Source organism: Bombus flavifrons, chromosome 7 (genome assembly GCF_040668555.2).
Source record: "Bombus flavifrons isolate JBK064 chromosome 7, iyBomFlav1_principal, whole genome shotgun sequence".
NCBI lineage: Eukaryota > Metazoa > Arthropoda > Insecta > Hymenoptera > Apidae > Bombus > Bombus flavifrons.
Window position 1 is genome coordinate 13,682,016 of NC_138448.1, and position 21,241 is coordinate 13,703,256.

The 21,241-nt window shown below is 42.3% G+C and overlaps 3 protein-coding genes across 7 annotated transcripts; 2 read left to right on the forward strand and 1 right to left on the reverse strand.

Annotated features, from left to right (window-relative positions):
• Positions 1 to 90: 90 nt before the first annotated feature.
• Positions 91 to 1,985, forward strand: LOC138181643 (post-GPI attachment to proteins factor 2). The gene is made up of 4 exons (XM_069116666.1): positions 91 to 636; positions 753 to 999; positions 1,067 to 1,282; positions 1,356 to 1,985. Exons 1-4 carry the CDS (start codon positions 448 to 450, stop codon positions 1,481 to 1,483), a joined length of 780 nt encoding a protein of 259 aa, XP_068972767.1. The 5' UTR covers positions 91 to 447; the 3' UTR covers positions 1,484 to 1,985.
• L2HGDH (L-2-hydroxyglutarate dehydrogenase) lies at positions 1,836 to 4,884 on the reverse strand. 4 transcript variants are annotated; one of them, XM_069116648.1, is made up of 9 exons: positions 4,747 to 4,884; positions 4,534 to 4,668; positions 4,197 to 4,308; positions 3,651 to 3,852; positions 3,280 to 3,492; positions 2,972 to 3,163; positions 2,624 to 2,895; positions 2,372 to 2,551; positions 1,836 to 2,289 (listed from the first exon to the last, which is right to left on the reverse strand). In XM_069116648.1, exons 3-9 carry the CDS (start codon positions 4,268 to 4,270, stop codon positions 2,094 to 2,096), a joined length of 1,329 nt encoding a protein of 442 aa, XP_068972749.1. In that variant the 5' UTR covers positions 4,271 to 4,308; positions 4,534 to 4,668; positions 4,747 to 4,884; the 3' UTR covers positions 1,836 to 2,093. The 4 variants fall into 4 exon arrangements, with proteins under 4 accessions (XP_068972749.1, XP_068972750.1, XP_068972748.1 ...); XM_069116649.1 differs by lacking the exon at positions 4,534 to 4,668 and having other exon boundaries at positions 4,747 to 4,840; XM_069116647.1 differs by lacking the exon at positions 4,534 to 4,668 and having other exon boundaries at positions 4,669 to 4,826.
• Trim9 (E3 ubiquitin-protein ligase Trim9) lies at positions 2,155 to 18,332 on the forward strand. 2 transcript variants are annotated; one of them, XM_069116639.1, is made up of 11 exons: positions 2,155 to 2,293; positions 5,109 to 5,345; positions 5,457 to 6,917; positions 7,387 to 7,674; positions 14,412 to 14,507; positions 14,989 to 15,382; positions 15,749 to 15,781; positions 16,289 to 16,461; positions 16,610 to 16,748; positions 17,376 to 17,606; positions 17,675 to 18,332. In XM_069116639.1, the coding sequence occupies exons 3-11, from the start codon at positions 6,429 to 6,431 to the stop codon at positions 18,001 to 18,003; spliced, it is 2,172 nt and encodes a 723-aa protein (XP_068972740.1). In that variant the 5' UTR covers positions 2,155 to 2,293; positions 5,109 to 5,345; positions 5,457 to 6,428; the 3' UTR covers positions 18,004 to 18,332. The 2 variants fall into 2 exon arrangements, with proteins under 2 accessions (XP_068972740.1, XP_068972741.1); XM_069116640.1 differs by lacking the exon at positions 15,749 to 15,781.
• The last annotated feature ends 2,909 nt before the right edge of the window (positions 18,333 to 21,241 follow it).

The following is a 21,241-nucleotide window of genomic DNA, read 5'->3' on the forward strand; positions in this document are numbered from 1 at the left end:
GTACCAACTGTGAACGGTCGAAAATAGCAAGTGATCAACTAGCGCCATCTGGGATTGGAAGTATGAAATATTATAGAGAATTTTAGTTTGTTTATTCTCATTTTCTCTGCGTCATGATGTATATCGTGTAGAGTATTGTGCATGCGACGAGTGATCGATTATATTTGCGTTAAGATGATATTATTGTGCCTTTCCTCAAATTTCATGTGAAAAATGTTAGTGACAAGAGAATCGGAATTGTTCGCCGCGTTAAATTGTCTTTCTTCAAAATTTCACAATGATTATTCGATTCGATATGACATTTTGTATTTAACACCGAGCAACGTAATAAGAAAAAGAAAAACGGAACGCGTGTTACGCGTACCGATGAAACGTTTTGCGCTTTAGCCTATTAAGGGTATCAGACTGGTTTTCGATGACGTAAATTATAATCTAGAATATAATACGATGAACAAGTCCAGAATAGGGTCAGAATATATTCCGCTAGTGGAAGGCGACATGTTGAAAGCGAGATTCGTTTTACCTTTTGCTAAAGTAGCATGGTTTACCGTATCTCTGCCCTTTTTCGCATTTATATTTTGTATTATATGGTCTATCGTATACAATTTTGAGCATTCTACCTCTACTCATTGTAAGGTAATTATATTTTCCATGCTGATATAAAATTATGAAAATATTTACACAAGCATAAGTTGTGTGTGCGTGCGCGCTCACGTGTGTTTGTATGTATGTAATATTATCTTCTATGCTAGGTTTATAACTTTTTACCATCTGTCTCTGCTGCTATTGGACATTATAGACCACAAAGAGATGTTTGGAAAATTGCAATAGCCATACAGGCTTCGATACGAATTTTAGTATTAGTAATGTATCGTCGTTATTATAAAGAACATATCTATAAATGGGCACAAAATATTTGTAATATTGTGACAGTTACCTATGCTGTTGAAAACATATCTCTTGTAACATTAACTTTTTGGACATCTGTTGAAAATTATGGTACGTATAAAAGATATCAGTGCGTGATATATGTTTGAAATATAAAACATAATTTATATTATTTCAGCCTTCCACAAATTATCTTTCATAACGTTTTTAATAACGTCTTTTATTCATATGCAGATAGCATATTTTATCATGAGAAATTGTCGTAACATTGCTAAGGAATCCTCCGAAGCTACTTCCTTAAAGTGGAAGCGAAGATCCATGATGTTAAATTTAGTCTGTATAATATTTGCCTGTTACTTTTTTTATAGGCACAATAAATATTGCGAACCTCTAGGTGAGTCAATTGATTTCAGCAGAACCAAGTAAACAATAGTAGGTATTCATGAGATGCGCTCATTTCATTGCAGTTTATTCCATGTTTGCTTTAAGTGAATATGGAGTTGTTCTTTCGAATATGGGGTTCCACACGACTGCAGCTTGGGACTTTGCAAATTCGCGTCTCATTATATCAGGAACAGGGTTTAAAATAATTTAACGTAATTTCATATAAATGTAATTGCATTTTTAAGCAACTATGAGAGATACCTCAGCCTTAAATTTTTTCAAATTATCACGATGGAGTTTAAAATCATATCTTTCCACTTACTCAAATTCTATGCTTTACGTTCTATCAACATCGCGACGACGATGAACGTAAAATTAGCAATTTTCATATTTCTATTCGATGATGGTAATTATATAGACTAAAAAATTCCCGAAATAATCAATAAGACAAAGAAGGCAAATAATAAAAGAAGAAAGGAAAGGAAAGGAAGGGAAAGGAAAAGAAAAAAGTGAAAAAGATGGATAGTAGAATTATTGTATCTTGTTATAATAATATTGTGACATAAAGTTAAAATATTATTTTTAGAGAATGTTCTTCGTAATAAGAATGTTTTGTTCGATAAAAAAATATGTTTTTTTGCATGTTACGATATACATATACACGAGTCATGAACACAAGTTATTTTCGTGCATACATTTTCGCACATACTTATTCTCATAAAACATAAATTTTCAATTTTGCATGTATTATTGGACACAATGAATTTGAATATTCATTATTTAAATTTCCTTCTAACTAAAAATTAAAGTTTACAGACTCGTTAAAACTTGAAATCAGTTTCCAGTTTATCGGCAATAAATTTAGCTATTGCCATGGCGCTGGTTGCCGCTGGAGAAGGTGCGTTACGACAATGCATCACTCTACCACCGATACTACCTTTCCCTCCATCGAATACAAAATCGTCTACTAAATTACCATTATTGTCCAATGCCTGTGCTCTAACACCCGCTGGTCCTCTGTGTAAGTAAATAAATGCATTAAAAATGATCGATTGGCCGCGATAGGATAAAATATGAAATATTAGAGTCTTTTGTTTACCTTTTTACGTCTCTAAAGGATACTTCGGGAATAAATTTTTGCAAATCTCTGACTGCAAGTGGATAAAAAATTGATTTAATCATTTCTTTGCATCCTGGTATAAAGTACCGGAAACAGAGTTTATACAATCCGGGAAATTTTGCCATTTCTATACAGTCTCTTATATTTATATCGCGCCACCTAAGAATATGTCATAATGAATAATTGCATATTCAAATATTTTATACAATTAAAACTTATTAGCTTATGTACCGATAACCCTCTCTGGCAAATGCTAAAACTGCGTTTGGTCCGAGCCATATTTCGCCATTGACTCTAGGAGTAAAATGAACGCCCAAAAATGGGAATCTGGGGTCTGGAACAGGATATATATTGGTGGTGCATAAATGCCTTTTGCTATCGCTCAGCAACAAGTATTCGCCTCGGAATGGAACGATACGTGGACTAAGATCACATCCTGTCATTACTGCTAGACGATCCGAGTGTAAACCAGCACACGTTAACACATATTTTGTCGGGATACACTATGATATAACAACAAGATAAAAAAAAAGTTGCGCATGATAAACTATAGAACTTGCGCGTAACATTTAAACGTACTTTATCTTTCGATTGTACTAAAATTGGAGATAATTCTTCCTTGCCTTTGGATTCTGTCATTTCCGAGAAACCGGTAACTTCGTAATTTAAATATACCTTCCCGCCCATTTCTTGAAATTCATTGGCAAAATATTTACAAACCACCGCCCAATCGACTATACCTGTCCACGGTGACCATAATGCTTTTTCTCCCTGTACGGTAGATACGTATTATTCCTGTTATTATAGCCTTTGAAACTCTTAATAGTATATATATATATATGTTTCTTATTTTTATGATTACAAAAACAACACAATAATTTTAATACTTGACATTTAGCTTCGTATTTCGATATACAATCTTTCCCAACTAACTGGAGATCCGGTACGTTATTTTTTATTCCTCGATCATATAAATCGTCCAATTTTTTAATTTGGTCTTTATTTTGAGCTACTATAAGTTTTCCAACTTTGTTGTGAGGTATATCGTGTTTGCAGAAGTATTCATAGGATAGCTTTAAACCTTCCACACATAGTTTTGCCTGCAATCAGTTCCTGCCGGATCAAAAATCTCTTAACGAAGCGTTATTCTACTGTACAGTTAAAAATTTCATATTGTACTCGAGAAAAGCAATATTTCTTTTAAAAGGAAAGAAGAGGAGGCACGTTAAGAAACATGCAATTGCTGCTATGTTTTTACTTTCATACTGCCAGGTTTGTAATAAATTCCAGCGTGTACTACACCGCTATTGTGTCCTGTTTGATGCATCGCCAGAGCGTTTTCTTTCTCAACGATCGCCATCTTTAAGTTAGGATGTCTTATTAACATTTCTCGTGCAGTGGCGCATCCAACAATGCCACCTCCAACGATAACTAAGTCAAACGCGCCACATGATTCTGCACTGGAATTATTTAGTTACAAATAATATGTATTTATAATTTCATTTAATTCGTGCAATTTGAAAGTTGCGCGCTGTATGTTAGTTCGTTTTTAAATTTGCGATCAGCAGCGGACTGGTCGGGGACATCGGGGAAATTGGGAAAAATCCCTGTGGACCGGTACGGATTTGGTGGCACTCTATCTAAAATTTGATTAATGAACTAAAAATGGAGGACCAGTCGTGTTAATAATATCCCGATAAAACTGTAAGTCCCAGACCGTCTCTGTTTACGATATCTCTTTTGGATTAATATCAATTCAGGTCGAATAAATAAAAAGGTATTACACTTTATAAAATCGACTAACCTGGAAGTGGATCTACAACGATATGCACAAATAAGTTGTGGTAACAAAATTCTTTTTGTCAACAATGCAAACATATTTGATTTTGAACGATGATCAACCACATGAAATTTTGCTAAAAAAAAAAGAGAGAGATGAGAATCAGTTTTATTCGAAACTCTGAGAAAATAATTTTTCCAAGTATGCGTTAAAACATGTATATATATTGATATTTCGGAAATCATGTGTTATGGCGTGTCATGCTTGAATTCGATAGAGTTTAAAGAAACATCGTTATCAAGAATTAACATTACGTTTAGACGTATATGTTTGCACAAAAATACGTGTTTATTCGATTAACCTTTCGGTAATTTGCATTACCAAATTTTCAATGATATTTTTAACATGATGTACATATACAGATATGATAAAAAGCACGTGCGTTAACCAACAATGAAGGAAGAATAACCAAGTGGACCATGAAGCATTCTCTTACCTGCAAATTTTCGAAAAACTGTCATCTCATATGATATTCTACGTGAAATATCTCCTAATCGTACATTTTTTCGCTTACCGAACCAACAGATATATGCATAGTTGTGACGTCAATTTTCAGTGTGTGCCTGATGTCGCTTGATAAAGTTGTGTAGTATTACCTAGTATGTGGCGCCTCTACGGGTTTCTTTTCATATCATTAAGTTCGTAATTATCCTTGCACGTGGATACGTGAATTTTATCGTATCGATTAAAAGCGAAGTAGAGGATCGATGTAGAAAGAAATAAATAAACTTATTTTGTTATTTTACTTAAAATATGAAACACAAGGCGATGCAATCGAGAATCTAGCAATCTGAATTTATTTTTCTTTATTTACGTACGAATTTTCCTTCATCAACATTCTTTTGTCTCTCCTAGTTACCATCGATCTTTTTTTAGGTCCATGAGCGAACGAGATATGATGAAAATTTGTTGCTTGTTGTGATCGAATTTCAAGTAGCACACGTTTAAGTGCGTGTATCCCGAGTTATTTAAAAAATCGATGGACGAGGAATATCGAAAAAATGTCATCGAAATGAAAATTTGACAAAATTGTTTATGTTATAACAATTATATAGCAAATAACGTGGACCATTTGCAACTCTTTTCAATAGAATATGACGAAAAAACAGGGAAGTATGTGTCATTTGTGATTACCAATGGCTTTTACTTGATTTTTACGGCTATCTATGTACATGTATACTTACATCGTCTAAAAGTCTAACGATATTAATGACGCATTTTTAGAGATGCATAAATGAATCACGAAAAATAGTACGTCTATATATGTATATATATATATATTACATATTAGTGGATACATAAAAGAAATAGATACAAAAGAGACGTGAAAGTAGTAAAAAATGAATATTCTGTATGATGGCCGGGTGGTAAATGGCGAATGTCGTCCCTGAACCACAGTGCGCGTCTACGATGCGCAAAGGTACTACGGCGTCGGGAGTCAGTCAACCCGGTGACGTCTCGCAATGTGTGTCGTATGGTGAATTTGTTGTGCCGGTATTTATAAAACTGAAACGAAATAATAGATTTACATACTTAGTTAAATGATAAATTGGTGTAATCGCGGTAGTAATTTGAAGAACGAATCGAATCTAAATTTGAGTGGACTTAGTTGAGAAGAAGTAAGATATACAGGAGTTGCGTTGGGCGTCTCTTGTAAACTGGATCAGTGAAAAATGTAAAGTCGGTACTTTTATGGATCGCATGTGATGTACGTGCAATCGATGCACGAAGGATAATCGAAAGAAAGAGAAGATACGAAATGATTTCCCCGAACGAATGTGATTCACTTTGAAAGAAGAGGGTACACCGTTCTGGTGGTGTATTATTGTACCGAATGAATCGAGAAGCCGCCATCGATATAAAATTTCTAGTTTTCCGGAGTGAAAAAGCGGTACATTGCCGCGCGTCATTATTTTCGTTGGACGAAGGAGCATAATATTGCTATAGGCGTGGAAAGAAAGGTATGTTGCAGGAGAGAGATCATAGGAAATACAAGAAAGCGTAGCGGGAACGTTCGAAAGAATTGCGAAAGAAGAAAGAGCGTGATCGAAATAGAGAAGAAGCTGAGAGTGCAGGGATTGGAAGAGAGTCAGCAAACGGTTGGTGGAGGTCAGCGAGAAGTAAGTACTCGTACTTAGAAGGCGCGCGCGCGACGAGTCTTTTTCTCGTCGTGAAGATTCGCGAGGACTCGCGAGGATGGAGGACGAGCTACGATGCCCTTGTTGCAAAGAATTATTCGTCGAGCCGGTACTTTTACCCTGTTGGCATGCCCTTTGTCTGGCGTGCGCGGTTAATCTGCAAGCACCCCCGGATTCTCCCCCGGAGTCGACAACCGATTCATCGAACGCGCCAGGATCCGATCAGGAAGCCGATAAACTCTCGATTCTTTCCGAGACGGATTCCGGAGTGGTGTGCAGCAGCACGTCGACCAGCTCGCGACCAGGAAGCTATGTTGGCACACCCGGAAACGGAGGCTTTCCACCGTCAGGAGGCACTTTGTGTCTCTCCTGTCCCGTTTGTCAGAAAACCGTTTACTTTGATGAAGGAGGGGCTCACAATTTGCCCAAGTACAGGGCGATGCAACATATCGTAGAGAAATATCAAGAATCGAGAAACACGAGACTGCAATGTCAAATGTGCGAAGCCGAACCTCGGGACGCGACTGTCGCCTGCGAGCAATGCGAGGTTGGTTAACGCTCCTCTTTACTTTTCTTTCCTCGCGTTTCTTCTCTTCTTTTCCCGATTCTTCTATTCTTCTTCTATCTTTTTCTATATCCATCCGATCGCTGTGAATCCGCTATAAACTTTGACATACACGCGAGTAAAACGCCTATGCAAATGTCCATAAGTCATCCGTCAGTTTGTTTCAGTGGCACGATAACCTGCTACGTAATTACGCGATTCAAAATATTCCTTTCTTCATTCTTACGTTTTTACGTTTCTCGATGATTACGATCGATAAGTGTCGAGTCGAAAACAAGGAAACGCATCTGACGCGTGAAGAAGTCGAGACGAAACCAAGAGTAGTATTTTTACGTATGTTTATTTACCTTTTCGAACTTATCGATCAGATAGAATCGGTGAATCGACGTTTTGTAGAGATAAAAGATAAAATTTCGACGAAAACTAAAAGAGTCGGCCATGGTTGTTTTAGGTGTTGTACTGCGACGGATGCAGAGAATCATGTCATCCGAAAAGGGGACCTTTGGCAACGCACAATCTGGGCCCGCCTCGGGGCAGCTGGCAATCGAACGGTGGAGGTAAAGGTGCTCGCGGCTCTGCCATGGAAACTACACCACTATGTACCGATCACAACGGCGAAACGTTGACGCTTTACTGCGCTCTTTGCAAGATCGCAATATGCGCTCTTTGTCTTCGAGATCGTCACGCAGCCCATCCCCATGATGTACTGCCGTTAGCCGCAGCCTGCAAGGCTCAAAAGGTAAGTCTCTTTATCTTTTATTCTTGGCCAACGAATACCGACGAATCTCCATCGTCGCGATGTTTCTACGGATAATGGAACAGAACAATCCGGCTCTGTTATCAGACAAGCATTATCTCTACTGTCTTCGCCCTTGGTTCGAAGCAATGACGGATTTGTCAGTGACCTTGACGAAACTAGTTCTAAGTTCATTTACGGAGCACGATCATTGTGACTATTTTGGTACATGCGGCAACGAGAGATCAACGACCGCCGCCGCAGCTAAAGCGAGAGAAAAGTCGAGGAAATTATTGGATCGACTTACGCTCTAGATTGGATATATCGCTCTATATCTGTGACGCGATAATTCTTCCAAACTTCCGCACACCTGTCTGTTTACATCGCTTTCGCGATCTTGCTGTTCGTTTCGTTTATCGATCGATCGCCTTCTACTGACGATTCCATGTAAATAACATCATGTTATCGCGACAACGTGCTACATAATTACGAATCGAATACCACCGGCGACATAGTTTCTCGTAATCTGGAGCTGCACACGAGCGCGTCTCTCAACAAAATTCGAATATCACGGACACAGTTCTTTGTCTCTTTGCGTCTTTCTATATAATTTTAACGAATCAACGTTACAGGATGCGATAACCTAACGAATACTCGCGCGATCGATGTATATCCGTTATTAAGCCGGCATATATGTATAAGCGCGTATGCGTTTAGAAAGAGAGAAAAGAGTACGTTTCCTCGACTAATTGTTCGCGTAATCGTGATCGCATCCGGCTTGCCATGGGAGCGTAAAATTTGTATTGTTCGATTCTTCGAAACGAGAATGGGGCTCGATGAATCTGAAGAAAAAAGGTCGTCCACACGTGGCCTTTCCGCATACAATCGAGAGCATAGAAGAAATTGGAGCGCGCATCGTGTTCTCGACAAGTGTTCTTATTATATTTTCACCCCTCGATATTCGATTCTGTTCTCGCATCCTTTCGCGTGTACGCACGGCTGTTTCATCTCGTTCTCACGCAGCTATCCTTGATGCGACGATTTCGACGAGGCAGTAAGACGATAAAACGACGCGACGTCTCATTGTTTCGTCGATAACGCGATAGAGCTCGGATAAGTTTCGAGCGGGAGTATCAACTTGAAAGGTATAGAGGAACGGGTAGAAAATCGAAAGACCAATGTCTTGGCAAAAGTGAATACCCAAGTACGCGAAACCTTCTAGACGAGTCGCGTATCATTAGATTCCATAAATGGAAACTTGTCGGAAAATGGCTCGGTAGTTGTGTACGTGTACGTACATACACATACAACATAAGACGCCTTTCATATGCGTGACTAGCAGCTGGTTTGTTAGCTGTCGACGACGATACATGGAACAGAGATGAATCCTCGAGGAAAGGCTAGAACGGCCGACCGGGTCTTCGTTAATGCCACGACTGTGGCTACGGCTCTACGTCTGTGGTTCTTGCTTTTCTCCTTCCTCACCTTTCTTTTCCTTTCTTCTTTAATATTTTCTTTAATATTTTCTTTCTGCCGTTTTTCTCTCTTTCTTCGCCACGCGATTTAATGTACCGTCTCGAAATGAAAGACGCTTTGAAACGATGTCGTCGCTAATAACGTTTAATACGGTTTTATTTCTCGCCGAGTATTTTAAGACTATGTTCGTTTTGGCAAACGCCTCGTATTCGTAGCGAAAAATGGAACATAAAGCGAAGAAGCATTATTCCGTTCAAGGTCCATCTAGTCAGTTCGATCAAGCGCTGTCTATAAAGTTCGTCTGGTTGACGAAGTCCCGATATTTGTCCCGCAATAAATCGGTGGTAACGGTTCGATGCTGCGATTGAAATAATGTCAGTATAGAATCGCGTCTGTTCACGAGCGAGATATTAGTCGTCTAGTTGTGTCGTCGATATGATGTCATTGCACGAGGACCATGCTATCGTGGATGCTAATACAGCTTGGCATAAGGAGGGACGTTTTTAGCGAGATAGAGAGCGCGAATATTTCATGAAAATTGACATCTTGAGATAAAGAGGAGAACGGGGACGTTCTAAATAAACGCGGTGAAAGTAGAAAGAGCCATGTAAGTGGTTGGAAACGCACGCGAAGAAGATGAAGAGGGTGGGTGGAATTGAGTTCTATGGCTGACAGATGGTCGACGGAAGAACACTACCCGCGTATAAATTTCAGGGGCAGAAACGAGAATCTGTGCATCGTACGTTCGAACTTGAAGCAGTGGCCGGCATTCGCTTCGAAGGAATTTTCCAAAAATTTCCGGTGAATTGGTAGACGCGTTGTTACGGCGAATTCCGGTGAATTGGTAGACGCGTTGTTACGGCGAATTCCGGTGAATTTCGGGGAAAAAGGGGAATTGGGAATCGCGGTAAGAGAATTACGAGGCGAAGATGAAGGGGAAACGGAAAGTGCAACGGGGACGCGAGAGCTTACAAACGAAAATAGTTCTTGAAACAGTGCCAGACTTTGGTACTCTGTATGGGTCCTCCCGTAGGTAAATAAACAAAAGGTACGTATACGCGTGCGTATTGGAAAAAGTATGCGCGCGAGATACTCTTGCACCATACGCTTTTACCGTCGAAACGCCTGGTTTTCGTGTAATTTATTCGCTTACATCGAATAAGTAACGCAAGATCGAGCCGTTGCGTGTACGCAAATTTTCTTTTCTGCGTCGATCTATCGTTTTTTAGGTGATCCCATTTTGTCTTCGTGCACAGCAAAGAATTTGATATAACATCGTAATTGTCAGATGTCAAATTACCGATATATGTAGAGTTGGCCGGTGAATTCGTTAGTAGAGGGAAGCGTCTGACGCTCGTTACGGAAGTACTATTCATAGAAATGTCGGTAGAACGTCTTAGATATTTATGGTGGCTTGATCGGTTGTGATAAAGTGATGCGCGATGCACGCACAGGGTCAGAGGCTAGCTAAGGATGAAAACGCACGTCTTATTACATAGTGCTGCTACGCACGAAATGTGCCGTGGCGTGCCATGGCGTGAAGATTTCCTCGCCAGCGCCCCCGCATTCTCTTTCCTTTTCTCTGTTACTCGTCCTTTGATTCCCCTCCGATTGAATCGGCGTGTTTCATTCCGAATTTAACGATGGAAAATGCACCCTAGTCGAGTCGATAAGTTGCTCTTTCTCTCCCCCTCTTGTCCCCTCCTATTTGCTCCCTTCTGGTTGCCTCGTTTCATACCTGAATAAATTTCTCTTTCTGCAGTCTCGATAAACGCTATTCGGTTCGTTGGAAACATCTTTCGTAGCAGAGAATGATCGAATGGTATGTGGTGCCGTTATGGTTCAAGGAACGAGCCGTCTTATGGTTCGTCGTCCACGACGTGTAAGTACGAGTCGCGGTCGCTTCGTTTCCTTCCCTTTCATCTTCTAAAAATATCGTCGTGATAACTTGCAAATTTTTTGCTTACGGATTCGAAGATGCTCCGGTGGCTCGCAGCTGTAGAAGCCTTCTATGTTTCGAATTTTCTACGAAAAATCCAATTTGGAAGCGTGCAGCGTAAATACGAGGGAAAAGGACGGCGAATGAAGCTGAAAAAAGTGGTGAGTCACTGTTTAAGGGTAGGGAACGCGTAATAAATACGAAGGTGGAGTAGTATCTGTGCGTGGCGTAGGGTGCGTAAGGAACGGGCCGACTTCTTTTATGTCGGTTACTTTAGGACACGACACGTGCCGTAAATTGGGCGTGGGAGGGGGATTAATCGTCTTTTTAAATTTACTCTACGATCTTTCAAACGTGTTTATCTACGATACATCGAGTTTTCGCGTAAACGATAACGTAAATCGCGATTCAGAGGCAAAGGAATACGTACGTGTAAAAAGAGATAGAATATTTGACTGGGGGTTGATATTTCTGGCGAATCGATGGCGAGCTGTACGCGCGCACGCCTGTGGAAAGTGTAAGGGTCTGCAGGCGAACGCGAAGGTTTGTTTCTGTCAGAAGCCCCATGAGGGAGCTTTGCCATCTCGCGATATATGTACATGTATACACACAAGTATACCAGGTATGTAAATATGAAACCGCAACTTTTGTATAGAAAATACACGTTTATTGTATGAAAATGATTAAAAATATTTTATTCCAAGTATTGCCCATCGCTAGCTATACATTTTTCCCACCTGTCTGGCAATTGGTGGATGCCACGCCAAAAAAACTGTCGCTCTTTTGAGGCAAACCAGTCATCGAGTCATTTTCGTTCATTTTCGTAAGAAGCGAAGTGCTGGTCAGAAAGTGCGTGTCCCATCGATGCAAATAAATAGTAATCGGACGGAGCCAAGTCTGGCGAGTAAGCCGCGTGCGAAAGTATTTCCCAACTGAACGCTTCGATCGATTCCTTGACCGGTTTTGCTGTATGCGATGGTGCATTATCACGAAGCAAAATTACTTTGTGTTGCCTTTTTTGATATTCTGGTCGTTTTTCACGCAAAGCTTGATTCAAATCGATCATTTGTTGTCGGTAGCGCTCAGTATTAACGGTTTCGCCAGGTTTTAACAGCTCGGTGGTCTTTTTCGGTGGTCTTCCACGTTCTTCGTTCCTCGCGTCAAAATTGCCACTTCTGAATTTTTTAAACCACTCGAAGCACTGTGATTTACCAAGAGCATGCTCACCGTAAGCTTCGACAAGCGTTCGATGCGATTCTGCAGCAGTTTTCTTCAAATGGTAACAGAAAATCAACGCTGTCCGCAAATCGTAGTTTCCAGGCACAAAATTTGACATGTTCAACGCTATTACAAACTATGCTGTTGTATGAAACTTGTATTGTTCCGAGTCGAAAATGTTTGTGAGATGTCAACAAAGACTTTTGGCATCAATGACGCAGTTTAGTGATAACTACGTTATCAGCTAGGGCCATCTATAGGCAAATTCCAGTTTCATACTTACAGACCTGATACATTATGCTTAGGTAGTACGATACCATGATTACGAGTATCGGCAATTAGTTCATAATTTTGCTCGATTTCAGTGAAAATGTTACCGAATTTATCCTTTATCGAACGATGTAATTTTAGTTACGATTGGCCTGTAAGTAGCGATTATGGTTGCGTCTACGATACGTTCGTTATCGATACGATTCAGCAACGTGAAACGAAAAGACAGCTGTCGAGGACCGTTGGAATCTGGCACAAACGTTGATTCGATCAATCGACGTATCAATCAAGGTCTATCTACCACTATATTATATAAGTTATCGAAGTCGATTAACGGAACGAATTAAAGTTGTCTGCTCCTGTTTGTCACGTAGATGTACACAAGTTGGCCAACCGGTAGTGGTAGTCGTGGTGGAATAGAACACAATCGATTTCAGCCGAAGCCGCCGTTCCTCTGCATGCCAGATATCGTCGTTGAAACAGCTCGAAAATGGGTGTTTTCTGTCTTTTGTATCTATCTGTGTCGTAGTACACCGATATGCGTATTATCGATATATGTGCGTAACATAAAACGTAGTCCACACCGGAGCTCTATCGCTTCCTTCCTTTCTTCCTTTCATCTCACATCGTTGATCGAACATCTATTCACCGAGATTTTACACGCGTGACGGATAGACGCCAGTATATAAGTATCAACTTCCTCGGTTTCGCATCGGTATTGTTCGTAACCTCGAACGATGACTTTGGTCTGGTTAACGTTAAATAAGAAGGACGATACAAAGCAGAAAGAAGGAAAAGGTGTTACCACTGTCTGATGAAAATGCAGTGCACCGTGATTTACGAACAAGAGGATAGAACGAACGGTCGTCGACCTGGCTTTTAATTTGACATCGTCGACATTTGTCGCGCCGTCGTGACGCTTCTAGATTACAGTAAACGACGCGCGATCTTCCTTACGACTCGTAGATTTTGCCACAGATAAGCGACGACGTCCTAAGGAAGTTTTCCTTTGCGATATCCATCGAGAATTAAGCGACACCAAACGGATATCGCGAAGCGATCTTGCCTACCTGTTTCTTGATAAGCTGATACGATCGTTAACCGTTTCTCGACCGAAACGGCGTCGAAAACGATACGGACAAAATCTCTTCGTACATAGCTTACATTCTGTACGAATTCCGCTCGAAAAAAGCCATCAGAGAGAATATCGGTAAGTTACAACGATACGTACACGATGCGCGCATAAAGGAGGTCTCGAGAAAGGAGAATACTTCGCGAGATCGATCCGAGCACCCTCGACTGTTGCAATTACTTACAACGAGTAGCCCAGCGAGATTCGATCGAGCCACTTAATTAACGTTTCCTGCGCCGCGACGCATCGTTTCGGTATCCGCGATACGCCACCCGATATCTCGTCAACGAAAGAAACACGCGGATCGAAAAACCTTGCCAACTAACTGCAACGAATAAGAAAAGCAACCGACTCGTTAACCGGAGAATTTCCGAAGAATTTGACGATGGCGGTGCGGTATTGCCAATCGTCCGTAGGATTTCCTTTGGAAAGTTAACGAGTAAAATTGCGGAAATTAGCTAGGACGGAGCTGCGGTCGTAGCTAATCCAGCAAGAGTAACTCGATTACACCCTGGCACAAACTACCGGCGCGACGTTCGTCTAGTTCGATAGATATCGAAAAGCCAGCAGCCAAACAGATAGACGAACGAAGGGATATACGGGAACAACAAAATCGATACTCTAGTTCGTTCGGCGCCTCGGTAAGAGTGTTAAGGGAAAATGCAAATTCGGCGTTAACGCGATAATCGTTTGATGCGGTTACAGACGGAGCTCTCGCAAAATTTGCAACAACTATCGGAAAGAGCCCGCTCGACGACGGAATTCATTCAGAGGCTCAAGGGAATGACGGACAAAGTGCACGTGAGTATTTATCTTGAACGTTCCTTTTAAATTTCCCCTCGTCAGGTTTGGTCTCCGTGAAATTACGGGAGGACTATACACGCGATAATTACATCAGCTGCTTCCCTTTCTCTCTTTGCCGCACTCTTCCTTCTTCTCTTTCTCGCTCGTTTTCCCGTGTCGACAATTCCTGCTCCTTTCGCTCGTTCGCCTCTGTATCCGCTAGTTGCTAGCGTCCGCCGCATCGCTTTGTCCACGCTGATATATCGGCGCGTCGATGTCGTCAACGCTCCAATACTTCGTCTTGGCGTCCTATACGTCCTGCTCCTACGCTGGCAATTAAAGATCATCGTTTGAAATGACAAAAGACACGCAGCGAATCTACAGTACACGAGGGAGCGATAAATATTTGACGAATCGTGTAATCGTTCGCTTGCCTTTTTCTTTTCGTTCTTTCCGTTCGAACGAACCGAACTTTGACGATTCTCACGTATGTTGACAGGAGGAGTGCGTCACGTTAGAGGAAGAGGTGGAGGATAGGGTGGCGAATTTGGTGAGTCTTTTACAGGCGAGAAAATCTCGACTGATCGAAGCGGCGCGGCAAACCCGTGAGGCGAGAGTGCGTTCTTTGCGGGATCAAGTGGCCAGATGCGCGTCTCACCTACAGGCGACCACCGCGCTTCTCACCTTTTGCATCGAAGCCTTAAAAGAAAACGATAGCGCGGCTTTTCTCCAAATCGGTGGAATGCTCTCTGTCAGAGCTGCTACCGCTGCTGGCTCTTGGGGTGGTGCCGAGGGAGTCCAAGAAATCGCTCGACTGCCGTTGCTCGATCTTACTCTGGATGACAAACCGTTGCGTCGCGCTATCGATCAACTTACCTTTGTTCAGTTGAAACGTAAGCTCTCTCTCTTTCTCTGTCTCTTTCTCATCTCCTTCCCTTTTCCCACTCTCCGCTTCACGTTCCAATCGATCCGATTCGATCCTTTTTTAACGCTTTTCTCTGTATTACGATCCCGTCGATTTACTTCTTTTTCGTTTCTTCTTTCTTAACCGCGAGACAAACCAAAGGCTCGAACATGGAGTTGTACTTTGTAACGTGTAAATAAGGATAATTATTTTCTCTTTCGAACGTCGGACATCGACGTCATCTCTGGTTTGTCGAGGGTGCAAGAAGAAGAACAAAGAAAGATGCATTGTACGAAAATTGCTTCGTTTCGTGACATTGGTCGAATGTAAACTGTTTGCCTTATGTTGGACGCAGCATCGGAAGGAGAAGAACGATTCCCGATTGCAGGTAATTGGACGAAGGAATCGAAACTTTCCAACTCGCGTTTCTGTTTATTGACGACAAATTTTTGTGTAACTTCACGGTATACTTTTTTAAGTATGGTTTGTTTGAACAGGCGTTTTTGCCTCTCTCCCCCCCCCCTTTCTGTCTTTCTGTCTCTCTCTCTCTTTCTCTCTTTCAAGAAGGTCAACCCAAGTCCGGACAGTTTGCAAAAACGACATAATGCTTATACGCTTTTAATTTCATAAAAGAGTTTCGCGCAAATATCTCCAGCCGAATCGTATTCTCGAGCGTTGGCCGATCGTACGAAAGTTTCAGTCTCTGCGAGATTCTCGAAGAAGTTTTATCGACGAGCCTTGTCTCTGGAGCGTATCTAGAGATTCTATGGGTAGTTGGAAGCTCTTTCGCTGGAGCAAGAGACAGCGAAGAATCGCCTTTGTGTTTCTTTCTTTCTTTCTGATTTTATCGGTTGGTTGTTGCTGGTTCGAGACGTGTAGCTGGGAATTTTTGTAGCCCCTGGAGCCCCGATATTGATACCGGAAGAATGCAGCGCGGAAAACAACAGCGTGACAGTCGCTTGGCAACCTCCACCTGGACACGGAATCGTAGGGTGCGCCGGTCAACGAGGTCCTGCGATCGAGGGTTACCTATTGGAACTGGACGATGGGTGCGGCGGCGAGTTCAGGGTAAATAACAAATTTTTCGCCGAGCGTCGCGTCCACTGCTCGACGAATATAGTAAGACGATCGGTGAACGATACACGGCGCATCGAAGTTGTATTCCATCGAGAATCCAGCTGTCTGAATGAATTGTCTCGTCGTGTGTTTCGATCAGGAAGTATACTGTGGCCGAGAGACGATCTGCACCGTGGACGGATTGCATTTCAATTCTCTGTACAACGCCAGAGTGAGGGCATTCAATAGCGCCGGGGAAGGCGAGTATTCGGAGTTGATCGGTCTTCAGACAGCCGAGGGTGAGTCTCCCTTTCTTTCTCTACTTTCTTACGCTTCGCCTAGCGTCGCTATATCTCGTCTTTTTATACTTTTCTCCGTCGTGTGCCGATGCGTTTCTCGTCGAGAGTAAATCGTCGCGGAACAAACAAATATCAACGGTTACCAGAGATGGAGCGACGGCCGATCGATTTCCAGCAGAACGTGTGTCGAGATAAATGAAAACCTCGGCTCGTCGGCGCCGACGACGATATTTGTATGCGACGTGATTGGATGACGCTGACGCAATTTCGGGAATATTCATCGTCGACTAGGATTTATCCAAGCAATACGCGTCTCAAGAGTATATCGGGAATGAAAATCCGATTTGGCCGCGACATTTCGGTACACACGAGCATGTACGGTATACATATATCGGTATCGCGCGAGCCTTAGCCGTGGTTCCGGTTTCTATCTCGCGCAGTGTTCGATTTCCACTACTCGGAGTGACGACGACATCGACCAGACTGTGTAGTAGTCGCATCGAGTTTGTCCACTCGATTTCGTCGGTCGTCATTCGAGAACAATGGTAGAGTAGAAACCGAGCGACAAGCAGAATCGATCGTTCGATTATTTAACGGCACGGGGATCCGTATCGCTTTGTCGAACAGTGGCGTGGTTCTCGTGGGCGACCGGAGCATCCGGTATACCACAGGAGGTATCAATTTCCGAGGATGCGATGAGCGCGTCCTGCGAAGGGTACGAGCATCGAGTCGTCCTCTCGAGCGTCGGATTTTCACGGGGCGTCCATTACTGGGAGCTGACGATCGATCGTTATCACAGCGACACCGATCCGGCGTTCGGTATAGCCAGAGCCGAAGTATCGCGAGATCGAATGCTCGGTGAGTTGATTTATATAGCGTCGCCGATCACGGCCACCGAAATTCTCTAATAGCGATTTCACCCGTAGGCAAGGACGATAAAGGTTGGAGCATGTACATAGATCGGCAGCGTTCTTGGTTCATGCACGGCGGGGGTCACGCGCAAAGAACCGAAGGTGGCGTGCAACAAGGCTCGACGGTGGGCGTTCTCTTGGATCTGGACACGACGCATACGCTTCGTTTCTTCGTCAACGACCAGCCGCAAGGGGGAATCGCGTTTCGCGATCTGTACGGCGTGTTTTATCCAGCTGTCAGCTTGAATCGTGGGGTGACCGTCACTTTGCACACAGCCTTAGACGTCCCTCGTCACCTGTTGGCGTTGCACGAGGAATACATGACGGACGCGATTCAGAGCTAGGGGTACCTAAGTGTCCTGAAGAAGGGCCTCTTGCAGGAAGTCGGCTCGCTCGGTTCCGCTTCGGCTCCGACCGACAAATCGTCCAGGGAATTCAACGGTCAGCTCGAGAAGATTGTCGAGGAGTGCCTCGGTGAGACCAACTGATGTACGACCGGTTAACGATGATTTTTCAAATGTAAATCTAGTTTTTATTCTGCAGATATCGAGCAATCACTCGATGTTTTATTCTGTATTCGAAAATGTACTTTGTCGGTTTTTTCGAGATCACCGTGTTAGTTTTTGTTTTTACGTTCGTAAATGGTTCGTGGCCTCTCGTAAAGTACACGCGAGGTAACCAGCGTGCGACTGGTTGCCCGTCGATCCATCGTTCACGTTCGGCGATATCCTTTCGATGAAACGATGTATCTTTCAACGAGATTTTGCCAACCTTTCTCGGTAAATAAACGGAATTTTATAAAGGGAAAGTATGTCTGGACGACATCGAATCGAAATATCCATTTATTCTATTCCGCAAACGGCGATTCTTACGACGCGCGGAATTTTCTCGAGTTTTCATGCAAAATCACTGCCAATAGCAAGATTTATCGAATCGAAGACTGCCATTCTCGATAAGTAGGTAAGCCGAAATGTTTTCCGTCTAACGATCATCAGCGCGGTCGTATTCTTATCCATATCGATACGTATAAGTGTAGTAGTCGCGTAGGCGTAAGATAAACTCTATTGATATTTAGTAAGATGCATTGCGAGAAATAAAAGGAAGGAAGGAACGTGCAGAGGAAAAAAGAACGCGAACAAGCAAATACGCTACGAAGAAACAAGCACGCATGCACATAAACTCGTAAGCTTTAACGAAAAGTAACGAGTCGAGTAAACGTTTTCTAGTCCCCGATAGAAGTTTCCGTCTACCCTTCTACGTGTTCGGTTTTGTCGCACCCATCTTTCGAATTACTTGCTTTAATCGCGCTATTTTTCGTCACTTTTCATGTTGTTGTTTTTTCTTTTCTCCCCTTTTCTGTTCACATACTATTTTTTACCTAGAAATATGCGAGCGACCATTTCTCAGCTTCGTTCGAAGCGAAAACTGCGAGTATTCGAGAACTTAAGCTTATTTAAAATAAATGTTGCAGCGCACACTCGTGAAACTGTCCCTCCCGTCAGCGAGAGGGATCAAGATCGGCGTTGTACATATCTGTATATATATATTTCGATTGTATTTCCGATAAATTTGCCAACTGTATTTACAATCCTATCAATAAAACACACCAAAAACTAATATAGGCCGCTCGATGATGATCGTTTCTATGCTACCCAGCAAATTATACCGATACTCGTCGCGCATCAAACGCATGACTTGTAATCGAGTAGGAGAAAATGTCGCGAAGTGGGGGATAAGAATACAATGTCGAAATTAAATAAAACTCGTTAAAGCGCTTCGCTAATTTGTTACTCCAATGATAAGACCGTTAGAACGTTGCTCATATGGTCTCCCATTACCACTGAGTCGTAGGTTAAGAAACGAGCAAGTAATCTGCGGTTCTGTCGGATGGGAAATATAAGATAAAATAAGCGGAGCTAAGTAGGCCGATAGCTCGAATTACGTCGGTAACGTAATTATCGATGTCACAGTGCTACTTGTTCTTTTTGTCCTACTCTTATTGGCTGGGAAAGTTGCAAGCAAATTTTAACGAGATGCGACATAAACTTTGCCGATGAATATCGAGGATAAAAATCGGATATCGATCGAGACGATACCAGACAGGAGGCAGACCGGACGTTTCGAGTCGGAAACCGTGAAGAAACGAAAGAAAATTGTCGCGAAGATGGTGAGGGAGAACGAGAGAGCGAGAGGCCTCGAGTTACCTCCCGCTGAGCAAACCAGAAGCCAGGAAAGTGGCGCAACGCCACGGTAGAAGAATCACCGCGGAGTTTCGTCTTTCACCGCAAAATCGAGCCGGGAGGAAGCAAAACTTGTGTCTCCGTTTGTTTTTAAAAATCGTAGCAGCTTCCGTAGCGAAACGCGTGCCGGTTGCGTTTCCCCCTCCTATTCCTCTTACTCCTGTTACTATTACTACCACTACTACTATAGCTACTACTACGTTTTTCCTCTATGTCGAGAACTGAAATACGCGTTAAGTTTGCATCGAGATACTCCTTTATTTGTGCACTGAATTATCGATAATCGAAACGGCCTGTTACCGCCAATTCGCGCGCCAAGCCTTTACGCTCTATACCGTGAACAATGGATTCTCTCATTGATTCGTTCGACATGTTGTCCACGAAAAAAAGTTGGATGTCGAAACGAGGATGAGAAATAAAAGCAGGAAAACTCGCATGGGACTGCTATCACCCTATACTCGAGCTAACCAAATCAATCGTTCGATTCATACATAATTACTTTCGGGGAGGTAAAGCTTCGAACAACACCCGTGCGCGTTTAACCTTCCCAGACAGAAGGATGATCGATACAGTGCGCTGTATGAGCGGTGCAACGGAGAACTACTACAACGAGACAATTCTCGTTCTTGTCCCTTGATCGATCGATTCAATCTAGTGAATAAATGCGTGAAATATTCTTAGGAGAGGGAGTGTCATTTCCGTAGGCGATTCCGAACGTTTGACCCAAGAACTTCGATGGAAGAATCAAATGCGTCGAAAGTGCGGAGACACGTTCGCGTTCGATTTAATCTCGGATCAGACCAAGGATTAGCAGCGGCCTATCGTGCCCGACCAGCGATTTGTCTGTGCGACAAGAAACGGATTATCGCGTCGCGTTCAACCTATCGGATAAAGTCGAATCCTTCGACGATACACGTACGAGAGAAAGAAAAGAAACGTTCGTTGCGATTTTCACGACATCTTCCGTATCGTTTCACTCCGAACGCTAAGATATCTTTATTCAGATAGATTTCAACCTTTATATTTATACAAACAGCCCAAACAATGAAGAGAATTTTTTGTTTCAATACCGATAAGCAAAAAATAACCTTTCGGTTTTCGATAACCAAAAAAATATACCATCATCGACAATAGTTATTGGTAAAGAAACAAAATTCTCTCATCGATTTGTAATAGTTATTCGTAATTAGAAAACAAAAAAAAAATAATATTTTCTAATCGTCCAAGTTTTTTTGTAAATTTGTTAAACTCCTACTTTCCATTCCTAATTTCCGCGGTTGGAAACTCTCGAAACTTGTCAAATCAATGGGTTACTGAAATTGTTTCACAAATATGAACAAAC